This window comes from Denticeps clupeoides, chromosome 8, assembly GCF_900700375.1.
Source record: "Denticeps clupeoides chromosome 8, fDenClu1.1, whole genome shotgun sequence".
Lineage (NCBI taxonomy): Eukaryota > Metazoa > Chordata > Actinopteri > Clupeiformes > Denticipitidae > Denticeps > Denticeps clupeoides.
Window position 1 is genome coordinate 13,381,700 of NC_041714.1, and position 12,705 is coordinate 13,394,404.

Genomic DNA, 12,705 nt, shown 5'->3' on the forward strand with positions numbered 1-12,705 from the left:
TACATTTACTAAAATAATTATCTCTTTGAATGTACAGTACACAGAGTACAGAAGTATCCACTCCAGGGCATTCATGTAGTTCACACGAAGCCAACAATGAACCCATTCTTAAGCCTCGGACCTGGAACACGCGCACTTCTGGATTGGGCGTCAGTCGGCTGTTCAGGCCTTGAGGGTCCTCCTTGTAGGGCAGCTGTCCTGCTCGCAGTTTCACATACAACACGCCATCTCTGGAGAGAATAGACCTGCCACACACAAGTAGCAGGTATTCAGAATGCGCGCACACACACACACACACACACACACACACACAGAACCTTGATACATAGGCTTACTGTAAATGCTGCGTTCCTCTGCTGATATCTATAGTCAGTTCCCAGTACCTGGGACCTTTCACTTTGATCTGAAAAACACACAAAATGCAACAGAAGGTGTCAATCTTTAATTTCTACAGACTGCTGATACGATCCTGCAGCGCACAAGGCTCTTAGAATAGAAAATATTTTCCTCAGATATCACCGCTATCGCTCGCTCCGTAATCTAAATCATCATTTCCTACCTCTTTAAGGAGATGCAGCTCCGGCAGCAGAGTTGGGGCCATGAGTTCAACAGTAGTCTCCTCATACCATTGGGTTTCCTACAAGGACACAAGATATAAATAAAGTAAAGAAATAAAAAAAGACTATGTGCATCTTGTTTGTCTGTGAATTGAAGGACACGCGCAGGGGGTCTTGCTGTCTGTAATTGACGTGAACAGTGTGTCCTCTTCCTCCTGGGTTTCCTCATTAGCGGAAAGGAGGACCACCAGGACAGTGATGGAGCCCCGCTGCACACTTTCAAGTATTGTGTCAGCAGCAGGTGAGTGGCCCGGTCGTGCGCCATACCAAAAACAAACACGAACGCTCGAGCTGCAGCAATGACGCAGGCGGCCCACACGCCAGTGCAGGCAACGTCACCGCAGGCAAAATCCTGCTTGACCTCAGGGACAGCTTCTGTTCTTTCAGTAATTATCATCAAATTCTAACAACGTTTTGGCCCTCTGTAAGCCCCTGCAGCACTCATGGACATGTTCACCAATGTCAGTCCTCAAGATTTACTGCCTCGTTATTGGACTTATGTGCAAGCCACAGTTTGGCCATGTTCGAACATAAGGATGCCCATCAGAACACTTGGTACCAGGGCAGCATAGGTCGCAGGTCCATGATTGACTTTGTAGTCGTATCATCTGACCTGCGACCATATGTTTTGGACACTCTGGTGAAGAGAGGAGCGGAGCTGTCAACTGATCACCACCTGGTGGTCAGTTGGATCAGATGGCAGGGGAAGATGCAACGTAGACCTGGCAGACCCAAATGTATTAGTGAGGGTCTGCTGGGAGCGTCTGGCAGAAGAATCTGTCAAGATGGTCTTCAATTGCCACCTCCAGCGGAGCTTTGACCGGTGGCCGGTGCCAGTCATGGTGGTAACCCTCGTACCCCTGGTGGACACCAGAGGTTAGCAGAGTCGTCAGGCTGAAGGAGGAGGCCTACAGGGCATGGCTGGTCTGTGAGTCACCAGGAGCAGCAGACAAGTACCGGACGGCCAAGCGGGGTGTAGCAGGGGGCAGTCAGGAAGGCAAAACGTCGGGGGTGGGAGGAGTTTGGTGAGAAAGACTAACGATTGGCTCCAAAAAGGTTTGGGCAAACCATCCGACACCTCAGGAGAGGAAGGCAGCAACTCGGTCACATTGTTTGCAGTGGGGATGGGGGGGCTGCTGATGTCGACTGGGGCTATATTCGGGCGGTGGAAGGAATACTTTGAGGAGCTCCTCAATCCCACCAACGCACATTCCGAGGAGGTACCAGGGCTGGGATACCTGGGTATGGACTGGGTATGGACTGTCCAATCTGTTAGTCAAACAGCTACACAGCAGCAGAGCTCCAGGGGTGGATAAGATCAGTCCTGGGCATCTCAGGGCTATGGAGGTTGTAGAGCTGTCGTGGTTCACACGTCTCTGCAACATTGTGCGGACATCGGGGGCACTTCCAGGGGAGTGGCAGACTGGGGTGGTGGTCCCCATTTTTAAGGGGGACCAGAGGGTGTGTTCCAACTATAGGGGCATCACACTCCTCAGCCTCCCTGGAAAGGTCTAGTCGAAGGTACTGGAGAGGAGGGTCCAGTCAATAGTTGAGAAGCAATGTGGTCTTCGTCCTGGCCGTGGAATCTCGTCTTTGCTTTTTGCAGATGTGGTCCTCCTGGCTTCATTATGCTCTGACCTTCAGCTCTTGCTGTGTAGGTTCGCAGCAAGAGTGTCAAGCGGCTGGGATGAGGATCAGAACCTCCAAATCTGAGACCATGGTTCTTGACCAGAAAAGGGTGGCTTGCCAACTCCGGGTGGGGAGAGAGGTCCTGCCTCAAGTGGAACCGATCGCTGAACCGATCTATTGTGGTGAAGAGGGAGCTGATCTAGAAAGCAAGGCTCTCGATTTACCGGTCGACCTACATCCCAATCCTCACCTATGGTCATGAGCTTTGGGTAATGACCGAAAAAAAACAAGATCGCGGATACAAGAGGCCAAAATAAGTTTCCTCCGTAGGGTGGCCAGGCGCAGCCTTAGAGATAGGGTGATGAGCTCGGACATTCGGGAGAGAACCGCTGCTCCTCCACATCGAAAGGAGCCAGCTGAGGTGGTTCGGGCATCTGGTCAGGATGCCTCCTGGACGCCTCCCCGGGGAGGAGTTTCGGGCATGTCCTGCCAGCAGGAAGCCCCTGGGTTGACCCAGGACACGCTGGAGAAATTATATCTCCAATCTGGTCTGGGAACGCCTTGGGGTTCTGCCGGAGGAGCTGATGGAGGTGGCTGGGGAGAGGGATTCCCTACTGCCCCTGTGAATTGGACTCGGATAAGCGGAGGAAGACGAAGACGAAGATTTACTGCCAGAAACATGCATATGCTTGCAAGTTATCTGCATGTTTGAGAGGAGCCCAGCCCTTTTTATTGAAGATGAACTATATTTTGATGAACAAAGTTTAAAAAGAGGAGCCTATAGGCACGATTGACAGCTCTCACACACACGACATCCTCATTCTGGACTACTTAAATAAATCACATGCCCAGGTGTAGCATAGTTTCCATCTCCTCCGTTTCCCTCCATTCTCTACACTCCTAATACCAGCATGCAGATTACCAGTGCTTCAATTCAAGCGCTCTGATGACATTAGTGAACACTTCATGGAAATTAGTGACCGATACCAGGATATTTAATCATTCTCCAACAACCCCTGTGTCATATCTGTGCCCAGTGACATATTTACATCATTACGAGAGAAACACAAACTCAAATAACAGGAAACCATCAAAACAGAAATAAACCCTGGCCATCACCTTATACGTGACATCTAGCAGGGCGTGGCAGGGCTTCAGGGTGTCCACGTCCACTGGCACCAGAAGGCGGGGTTCCGCTGCGAGCACGCTCAGGTGCCGCAAAGCCTGGAGGTGATACCTGACACACACAGAGTAAGTGATTTGTGCGTTTGAATGGCGGATCCGGTGTGTGATTTGACGTGCGGCTGTAGTCTTTACCGGTTGTCGGTGCTGTGTGCAGGGAAATGGGGGTAGAGGGCACAGAGCAGCGCAGCGATGGCAGAGTTTGACGTGCTGAGGGTGTACCTGTAAATAAAACCAAAGCAGTTCAGAAATCAAAACACTCGACAGGAATGACAGAAAACTACTCAGACAGCAGACAATGAGAATGTGGGTGGGGAAAAATAAATATATCAACAGAACAGTTAGGACATTTGTACAAAAGGACAACGTGGGAAAGGTTAAGTATCTGGATAATATAATAAAACACAATAGATACATGACAAAGATTAAAATCAGTCCAAAAATGTAGGTGACACACAATTAAACCGTCGGTATGGAAAATTGCCCGGCCATTGTTTCATTGGCGCTGCCCTGCGGTGACTCACTTAAAAATAAAAGCAGATTTGAAGTGCACTCTCGACAGAGTCCAACCCCTGCAGGCGCTTCAGAGGTGAGCACTCGTGAAAGGTTTGGACCCCCTTTAAACACCAGTTCAAGTGCACGACCATCTCAGCCCAACTGTGGCCACTCAAATGGTTGCCGTGGCTACCATGAGGGCTGTCTTTTGTTTTTTTGGAAAAGACATTTCACTTCAAAAACTAGGAAAAGACAAGCTGCCATTCAAATTCAAGACTAGGATTGAGTCCAAAAGCTCAAAAATCCAAGGCAGTGGAGGGTGAGGATGAGGAGGACTGAATATCACGGGTTCCATGCACTGTGGTGTTTGTAAGGAGGTTAAGTGAGGTTTAGACACTCAGACAACGACTACAATATTCAAATCACAAACCTGAAGTGGTTGCTTAATATAAGAGCAAACATCTAAAATAAGAGCTGTGCTCAGAACTTTGACAGAACTTTCTAGACAGACCGAGGTGGGGAGGGCTGGGAAATAGAAGAGTAAACGTATCATTCTGTAAGAATGTAAAATACAGCCTTTACTGTTTATAACAATGTAGACAGGCAGCAGTGTAGCAGTATTAAAACCTCAGCAACATTTAAAAGAGTGTGTGTGTGTGTGTGTGCGTGTGTGTGTGTGAGAAAGAGAGCAAAAAAGGAAAAAAAATTTCCACTCCCACCTTTCTGTTTAACACACTTTTTTTTTCAAGAGCTGTATGTTCAAGCCAAACTAAATTTTAATATGAGCAGAAATGACAACTCAAGCATTTATTTCCTAAGACATTTCCTAAGAGATAATTATGAGAGAATATTTAAGTGGGAACACAGGGGATTTTAGTTGTGAGAGTGTTCCTCAAAAATGTTTGCAACTCACCTTCCTCCACCCAGGAAGAGCAGGCCCAGGGCCATGTGATGGGCCATGTGAAAGCCATAGTTCATCTCACCACTGGTGCGTCTGTGCAGGAAGCGACAGAGCTGCAGCACCTTCAGGTCCCCCGAGCCAGACATCACCATGGAAATGGCTATCAGCACCATGCTCAGACACGTCTGGAGGTTATAGAGTCCCACCTGAAATATACACAGCACATTCAACACTCACATACACAAAGAGGAATGCACAGCCCCGCAACGCACATTGTGGAGAATGGACACACTTACAACAGCAACTGTAGTGGCAGTCAGGGACTGCATGAACGTCCGGGCAAATTTGTACTTGAGGGGGGAAAAAAGGGAAGATTGTGAGTAATCATAGATTATGCGGACAATAATAAATGCTTCTCTCTGTCCCATGGAAAGAAAAACAATTCGGTTCTCACCAGACACTCGAACGCATCAGTGTTGGCAGAGCCAGCGAACCTGAATCCCACGGCCATGCAGGCACCAGCAATGATGTAGTCATGGGCTTGGCTTTGAAGTACAAGAAAAAAACCTTGAGCTGATGGCCACAGGACAATCCTCTCTCGTTTCATTTCAGTGAACTCACGCCAGAGTCTCCATGTTTAAATCCTGCGAGACTGGCATCTCCTCATTCAGACCCAGGTTTTCCTGGATAATCTGGAGAGGATTTAAATTCAGTTACAGAAGTTAACCTACAAAATACTTTTGTCCAAGAAACTGTTCCCGCAAAATTGTGAGAAGATCTAATGTACAAATTCCTATTAATGAAAGACATGACCCTAAAATCCAGCATAAAAAACAATAATAACAATTTGTGCATAAAAATGGATTAGAAAATAAACACGGTAATTTATGAAAATAACAGGGAAAAGGAAATTGCTTTTTTCAGCAGGGGCTCATCCACAATGGTGTAAAAATGTGAAATTAATCCACAGTTTGTTGGTTGAACTCAAACACAGGGCATTTTTTTGCTCATTGGAATCATCTGCACAGGTATTTGAGTGAAGCATTTGTGTGTTAAAGATGACCAAAGAAAAACCAAAAAAATATATATTTTTGATGACAAACAAGCGCCACTGCAAGAAAAAAAAGCCTCTATTTCAACACCTACTTCTTTCAGAACACGTCTGCGTGGATACATTGGAAAAAGTGCATGTACCTGCGGAACGTTGCTGTTGACCCACTCAGCATTGGGCAGGATGTCATCCCACATGATGAGGCATCTAGCCAGAGTCTGCAGACAAAGAGGACAGGACAAATTCAAGTAACCTGCATGCAACAGAAAGCATTAAAAATAACAATGCAACACAAAGAACATGTAAACATGCTTTTAAAAAGGGCAATAAAGACAATGTAAATCCACATAATGCATCTATTACAAGAGCACAGTTTCAAAACATAATGTGCTGCTACCATTTAATTAATCATTACCTAATTTGATTCATACAATTGTACATTGTCTGAGGTTAAACATCTGATATATGTTCAGGATAAAGACATTAAATCAAGTTTTACTGCTATATTGTATAAAATACTTTTATTCATTCTAGATTAAAGATTAAGATTCTAGATTAAATAAAGAAGAAAGAATAAATAAATAAACAAACACAACATTACACTAAACATGCCTGTCACCTACTCACCCTCAGGAGCAGGAACTCTGGTTTGATGAAGTCCAGCAGGAACATGGTGTCTGGAGCCTTCAACCAATCAGCGATGGACCTGGAGATGGATTGGGAGAGAGGTGTGAATGTTGCTTCTCTTCAGAGGCAAGACATTATAAAAGGGCTTCATTTACACAAGAATATGTGCAGAGAGGCAGAACTGGGGTAAGATGTACTTCATAAGTAGAACTAAAAGTTCCTCATAGATAATAAAGACTCACAGGAAGCCAGTAATGGGATCATTATGGTGATCGCCAAGGTGGGAAATGGGTGCAGTGAGCTAGTGGGAGACCCACCTGTTGTTGGTTTTCAGGTAGATCATGGCCAGAGCTAGTGTGGCACCAGGGCAGGTCACATCCACATTGATGGTATCGCCTTCCTGTGAAAGAACAAGGACAGGCCTCAGACATTCTCGCATGTCACCATATGAGACAGAACTGTACTTACAGCTCAGAGAAATAGAACTTAGCTCCTTTCAAGGGAAAAAGAAAAGGGAACAGCAGGGACTGGGTGCACCACAGTATTTTCAGAACTAGGAGTACTGTGAGCACATTTGTAGAGACAATGAATACATGTAACATAATTAAAAATCAGTGTATTTCCCCAGCCCAAAAACTCACTGATTCAGTTTTAAGAACTTGGGGGAAAAGGGAATTCCTCAACGTGTACAAGTTTCATTTGACTAGTCTCCACATAAGCCAGTACCATACGCTACCAGTCTGAGGAGTAAAGCTGCTGCCTGATTGGATTTCCCCTCCCCTCATACCTTGATTTGGTAGCTGGGCGATTTGTGCTTCTCTCGGTTCATTCCAGTGTGTGTCCGCCGATGCCCTCCTACCATGTACTGGTAGAGCTGCTCTGGCACGTTCAGGTCAGACATGCCTATGAGATTGCTACCATGCTGCAATGCAGAGGAAGCTTGTTAGTCAGGGTGCACTGTTCTTCAGATGACCTTTTCACAATAGGAAGTTCAGTGGAGCTTTGTTGACACTTCCTGTTTCACATCCATTATTTATAATACACGCGCTGAACACAAAACAACCGGTCTAGTGTGTGCAACAGGCGGCTGATCTGGAGGATAGCGTTTCAACGTCAGTGATGCCTGCGCACCAGGTCAATGAGTTACATGACAGGAGAACAAAAGCATAAAACCAAGTTCGGTCAAAGGCACGATAAATCCAGAAGGACAAAGGAATCAAGCCACACACGAGTCCGGTTTCTAACTCACCCCGAGACACACCATGCCCAGTGCCAGTCCAGCAGCCAATGAGTAGGACTCTCTATCGGTGCAGTATTCCATCTCTGGACCTGGGGGGCGGCCTGGGAGGGGTTCAAAAATGAATATATTACACAGTATACACATACGCCAAAGATAAAGGCTGGAGCTGATCCACTCACAAATACAATCTTAGATCAGACAGTAAGTAGAGCTCAAAATTTCTGTCACAAAAGCAATTCAGGACCACATATAGAAAAGGCCATTAAAAGCTTTAGCACTGCCAACATGATCCTTAGGGAAGCATTTATAAAAGTATGGATCAAGTATGACCTGCTACCAGTTTGATGTGCTGTGTGAGCGTGAAAAGGGACTTTAGCCAGTAACTGGTTTGAAATTGGATAAATGTCTTTTTTCATGCCACATCACCGTGTAAATTTATTTTGGAATTCAATGTTTTGACCGAGTCCAACAAAGGAGTAATTACGATGACAACACCGGTCAAATATCCAATCTTAGTTTTCTGTTTTTGAAAGTGATATCATAATTTTTGTAAGTATTGCTGATATCAGTTTATCTCCAATAACTATACATTTGCGTATGAAAGCCATATTATCAAAGTCTGAGCACCAATCCAAATGTGTACTGACCAATCTCAGCTAAAAGCACCTCTGCGTTGTGGCGGTGGCCAGTGCCCTGGTACACGAGGCCAATGCCCACAACAGCGGCCACCTGCACACTGTGGGGCACGTCAAGCTCAGTGGAGGTCGGTGGCAGGAGGGCGGGAATGTGGATGCTGAGCAGACGAGTGATGGACATGTCCATGGTGCCCAGTTTAGCGGCAGAAACACCAAGCAGCAGGCCGATGCTGGTCATCTCATGACCCTGCGCACAAGCACGGATCATTTTTACGCACAGACAAAGAAATGGTAGTGAGCAGTTACACAGAAATCAATTAAATCCCAGCTATGTAAAAACACTCCATTGGTGATTTGGGCACCCATGCCCAGAAAAGCCCTTCAAACTTGAAATTTGCTTTGCATCAATATGTGTCTTTCACGTTCACTTCCACTGAAAGAGCCTGAATAGATGTATTGTACTCTAATCAGAAATAAAAAGAAAAGTAGAAATGGGTAGATCTGTCATAGATTAAAGACATTGGGGCAGACCACAGGCAGCATCAGCGGCCGGCCTGACTGGAAATGAGAAAGTAATGCGCACACGTCACAGGCTTGGAAAAGTCATAATGAAACTTGTGTGCGCCTCTGCCTTTCATGTGAGAAAAACAGGATGAGGAGCGTAATCTGCTATGCTTAAGTGCAGGTCGCGGATCCCATACAGAGAAATCGACAGAAATCACAGAAAAAGAAACCCGCATGGCATACTTCTCTTTTTCTTTTCTGAATGACATGTGCATATGTTCTCACACTTGGTCTGTACATTCAGAGGAATAGAAAATGTAGCGGCCCGTTTATTGTGTGAAACCTGCTGATGAAAGCGAACACTAATAGTACATTTACAAAATAATACAATAAATATATATTTACTTTTAATTATTTATTTTTAAGGTCCCCTGTTATGACTTTCATGAAATACTGTGTCTGAAGTCTCTTTTTGAATTTCAGCCGTGGTGCGAAATTAGAGCCACTTTTAGCCAGTCCCACAATATTTAACCAGGTTGCACCATTTTGGTAGGTGTCGCTTTAAATGATAATGAGGAGGAGAGAGGTGGGTCGAGGATGACAGCGGCCTATAGAAATGAGCATTCATTTGTGGAAATGAAGTGGTAAACACCATTCAACGAAAACAATGTTTAGCGCAGACAGGAAGTCGTGTCTGGGTATAATTTTTAAAAAAATTCTGGAAAAATACACTGTTTCTGCAGTATCTCGTATGACTGGACAAAGCATTATGACTACATAAGGGGACAAATTCCAGATTCAACCAGCTGAGTTGCCGATTTCTCTGAACGGCGAAGGAGAATGCCCAAAGTACACTTTATACATATCGCCATTTCTAGCCACTGCAGGACCATAGACAGGCTAGAGTAACTCGTATTAATGTTAAATAATCCCACAAAGTGAAATTCTCAATGTGGGAAAATAATTATTTTATCCCCGGCTGTTCACCCACTTACAAAATTATCAGTGTTTAATTTCAATGGTCGGTTTTTTGAACAGTGAGAGAAAGAACAATACCAAAAAAACTATGCATTTAAAAATAATTCATTAAAAGTTACATTAATTTGCATGTTCATTAGTGAAAGTATTTGAAGTTGTATTTTATACAGGTAAGGAGCTTCTCAACTCTGTATAAAAAACATCGTCCATAGAAGTAATCAATCTATCCAGTACATTCCATGTACAGTCAAATCTTGGGTGAGAAGCTCCTTCCCTCAGCCAGGGCATTGAAAATCAAGGGGATCAGCAAAGAGGTGTCAGAACAAAATCTCCCTAAGATACGTGAAAACCTTGTAGCCAACTACAAGAAACATCTGACCTGTCTGTCAGCAAAAGTTTAGCCACCAAGTACTAAATCATTTATTTAATTCATGAAATGAATTTATTTCATAAATGAAAATTTAAAACTATAAAACCTACTGCTACTGCTTCTTAATGCCTTTAACATGCATGTCATTACTGTGACGAATCAATAATTGGTGACCCAGTGCCCTGTTTGGAGATCTTTTAGGGAGCACATACGCATAATACAACACAATTATGGTATAATGATCAAACCAGTCACGCCGTCAGGTCCTGCAGCAGTCACCTCCTCACTGTCCCACACACCAAATGTTCCATACTTTCAGGCATGTATGTGTATATAAATAAACCCTGTATATACTGTAACGGTCCTGCAAAACCACGTGTATTTATGCTTAGTCACATAATAATGATTCATATACTGGTACAAATAAAAAAATGAAACATCTGCTCTTTCAAATAGGCTCCCTAAAACCCACCTTATTCAGGTTGTCATGGATGTTAAGGGTGGCCAGTTTGGTGAGGTGTCCATTCAGGCCCAGAGCCATGAGGAATCCTGCATACTCATTGGCCAGCTCAGCATTCTTGGGCTTGTTGTAGGCGATCCAGGCCGACTCTACCTGTGAGGCCGAGGCAATCTTCAGGCCAGCAGCAACGCCATTGTGGAAGCTGGGCCAGCAGGTCATATTGGGCGGTACGTCTATGTTGCCACTATTGAGGTCCACCATTGTGTTCCTGGGAGGAGCTCGACCTGATGACAAGCAAAACACAAACACATGGCAATTGTAAAATGTTTCCACCCCAGGTTTCTGGATAAACACTTTACAAACCAACAGGCTGAGGACCTTCCAAACAACTGATCTAACTGAATATTTTTTACCCAGCAGCCTGCATGAAAACTGCAAGGACCATGAGTTACTTGATTCAGGCTGAAACCAGTTTGATTCAAATAACGCTTGAAAGGTAATTACAGGCCAGGCTCCTTGAGTGAAGTCCAGAATGGATGCAGATGTGCTCATGGTAGGCAAAAGCCTGGATTGTGGGCACCAACAGCAGCAGAAGTCAAACCCATCCTGCATGTATGGGCCATATATTTTAGTTTCATAGTACCAAGTCCTCTTTAGATCTTTAGTGTTCTGAGGCTTCCTGGCCCATCCCCAGAATATAGTTTTTTGCAAATGCAGTAACCATAAATAGTGGAGAGAATGGGCACATTCAATCACCAGCCTCTCAGGAGTTGTATGGAAAATTTTACCATGGCACAGAAGTATCTGAAATACCTGTGAGGTTGAGCTTTGGGACAGGTAAGGGCTCAGTTGGCACAGGACGATAGGAGAACAGTGTGAAGAGCCCTCTGCCCACAGGCAGTGCCATTGTCCGCTGGCAGAGCTGCAGGAGCCTGGCACAAAAACAAAATATGGGCCTTAAAAGCAGGCAGGACACAGTTCTGAGAACAGACCAATCTCATTTGCTACACAAGGATCAGTAAAAGTGATGAACCACTTCAATCATTTGCAATTCCAAGAAGAGCAGCTCAGTTCAAGATTATATTAAGGCATTCAACACTTTTGTCATCCAGCAATCAAATAAGAACAATGGCAAAATTTTATTTCAATAATGCAATAAATAGTGTTATTAAGTTCACTACACTGCCAAGAAATCAATGCAATTAAAATAATCGCTGTAGTCGTATTGAACATAGCAATTGCATAGATATACAATGTACATATGCATTTCTTAAAATGCATAATTTTGTGCATTTTAACGGTGCATATCGCACTGGAATCTAAATGTCAGTCTTTAAAAAAAAAAAAAAAAAAGTAATCAGCCGACAATAATGTCATTTGTCGACAAAGACAAACCGGTCTTTCACTTCTGCTGTCCTCTGTAATTTATTAAGTCCCGTAACCAGGGAAACTGCGCGAAAAAGGCTTGGTCATCAGCTTTGTGACCTTCTACGCAATATGCAGCCTGAGTGCCCTGCCACAACAGCAGCCTGGATGATTAGAATGAAGTGTGCGTTGTGCAAAAAGTGTTAAACGTAACAATACAGTGTCTGGTTCACATTTGGGTGACTCATACAAAGGAATTTGAAAAAGTAATTTTGGTAGTACAGGCTTGTTCCTGCCTCGCAATTCTTCGTCAACTGACTGATAACCGAGGTTTTGAGATTGCTCGTCAAAATGCTTTTTACAAGGAAGAGAGTAGTTCTTTGACTCAGTGGAGAATGTGGGATGTGTTCTCACTTATTCTCCTTCTCCTCAATGTACTCATGGTCACTGAGCTCGGGTAGGTGGGGCACGTTCACACGAATTGGTCTGGAGCTCTGCAGTAGCCGCCGCACCTCCTGCTCCCGCAAGTCCTGACTCCAGATCAGCCCAGTCACCTCGGGATGCTGATCAGTCATACCGTCCTCCTCCTCATCCGCCTCACTGGGCACTGGTGTTTCCATCATCATTGCCATACTTATAGACTACACACAC

At 44.6% G+C, this 12,705-nt stretch overlaps 1 protein-coding gene across 2 annotated transcripts in view; it reads right to left on the reverse strand.

The window, feature by feature from the left end:
• The window catches only part of anapc1 (anaphase promoting complex subunit 1), a 30,265-nt gene that overhangs the window by 2,361 nt on the left and 15,199 nt on the right, over window positions 1-12,705 (reverse strand). For both annotated transcript variants that reach the window (XM_028988881.1, XM_028988882.1), the window contains 18 exons: window positions 12,469-12,695; window positions 11,503-11,621; window positions 10,702-10,973; window positions 8,390-8,624; window positions 7,752-7,843; window positions 7,290-7,424; window positions 6,820-6,902; window positions 6,503-6,581; window positions 6,019-6,093; window positions 5,446-5,516; window positions 5,279-5,369; window positions 5,121-5,174; window positions 4,837-5,030; window positions 3,564-3,650; window positions 3,366-3,483; window positions 560-637; window positions 336-403; window positions 122-245 (listed from right to left, as the gene is read on the reverse strand). In XM_028988881.1, coding sequence (XP_028844714.1) covers window positions 122-245; window positions 336-403; window positions 560-637; window positions 3,366-3,483; window positions 3,564-3,650; window positions 4,837-5,030; window positions 5,121-5,174; window positions 5,279-5,369; window positions 5,446-5,516; window positions 6,019-6,093; window positions 6,503-6,581; window positions 6,820-6,902; window positions 7,290-7,424; window positions 7,752-7,843; window positions 8,390-8,624; window positions 10,702-10,973; window positions 11,503-11,621; window positions 12,469-12,695 — 2,202 coding nt within the window. The remainder of the gene's footprint in view (window positions 1-121; window positions 246-335; window positions 404-559; window positions 638-3,365; window positions 3,484-3,563; window positions 3,651-4,836; window positions 5,031-5,120; window positions 5,175-5,278; window positions 5,370-5,445; window positions 5,517-6,018; window positions 6,094-6,502; window positions 6,582-6,819; window positions 6,903-7,289; window positions 7,425-7,751; window positions 7,844-8,389; window positions 8,625-10,701; window positions 10,974-11,502; window positions 11,622-12,468; window positions 12,696-12,705) is intronic.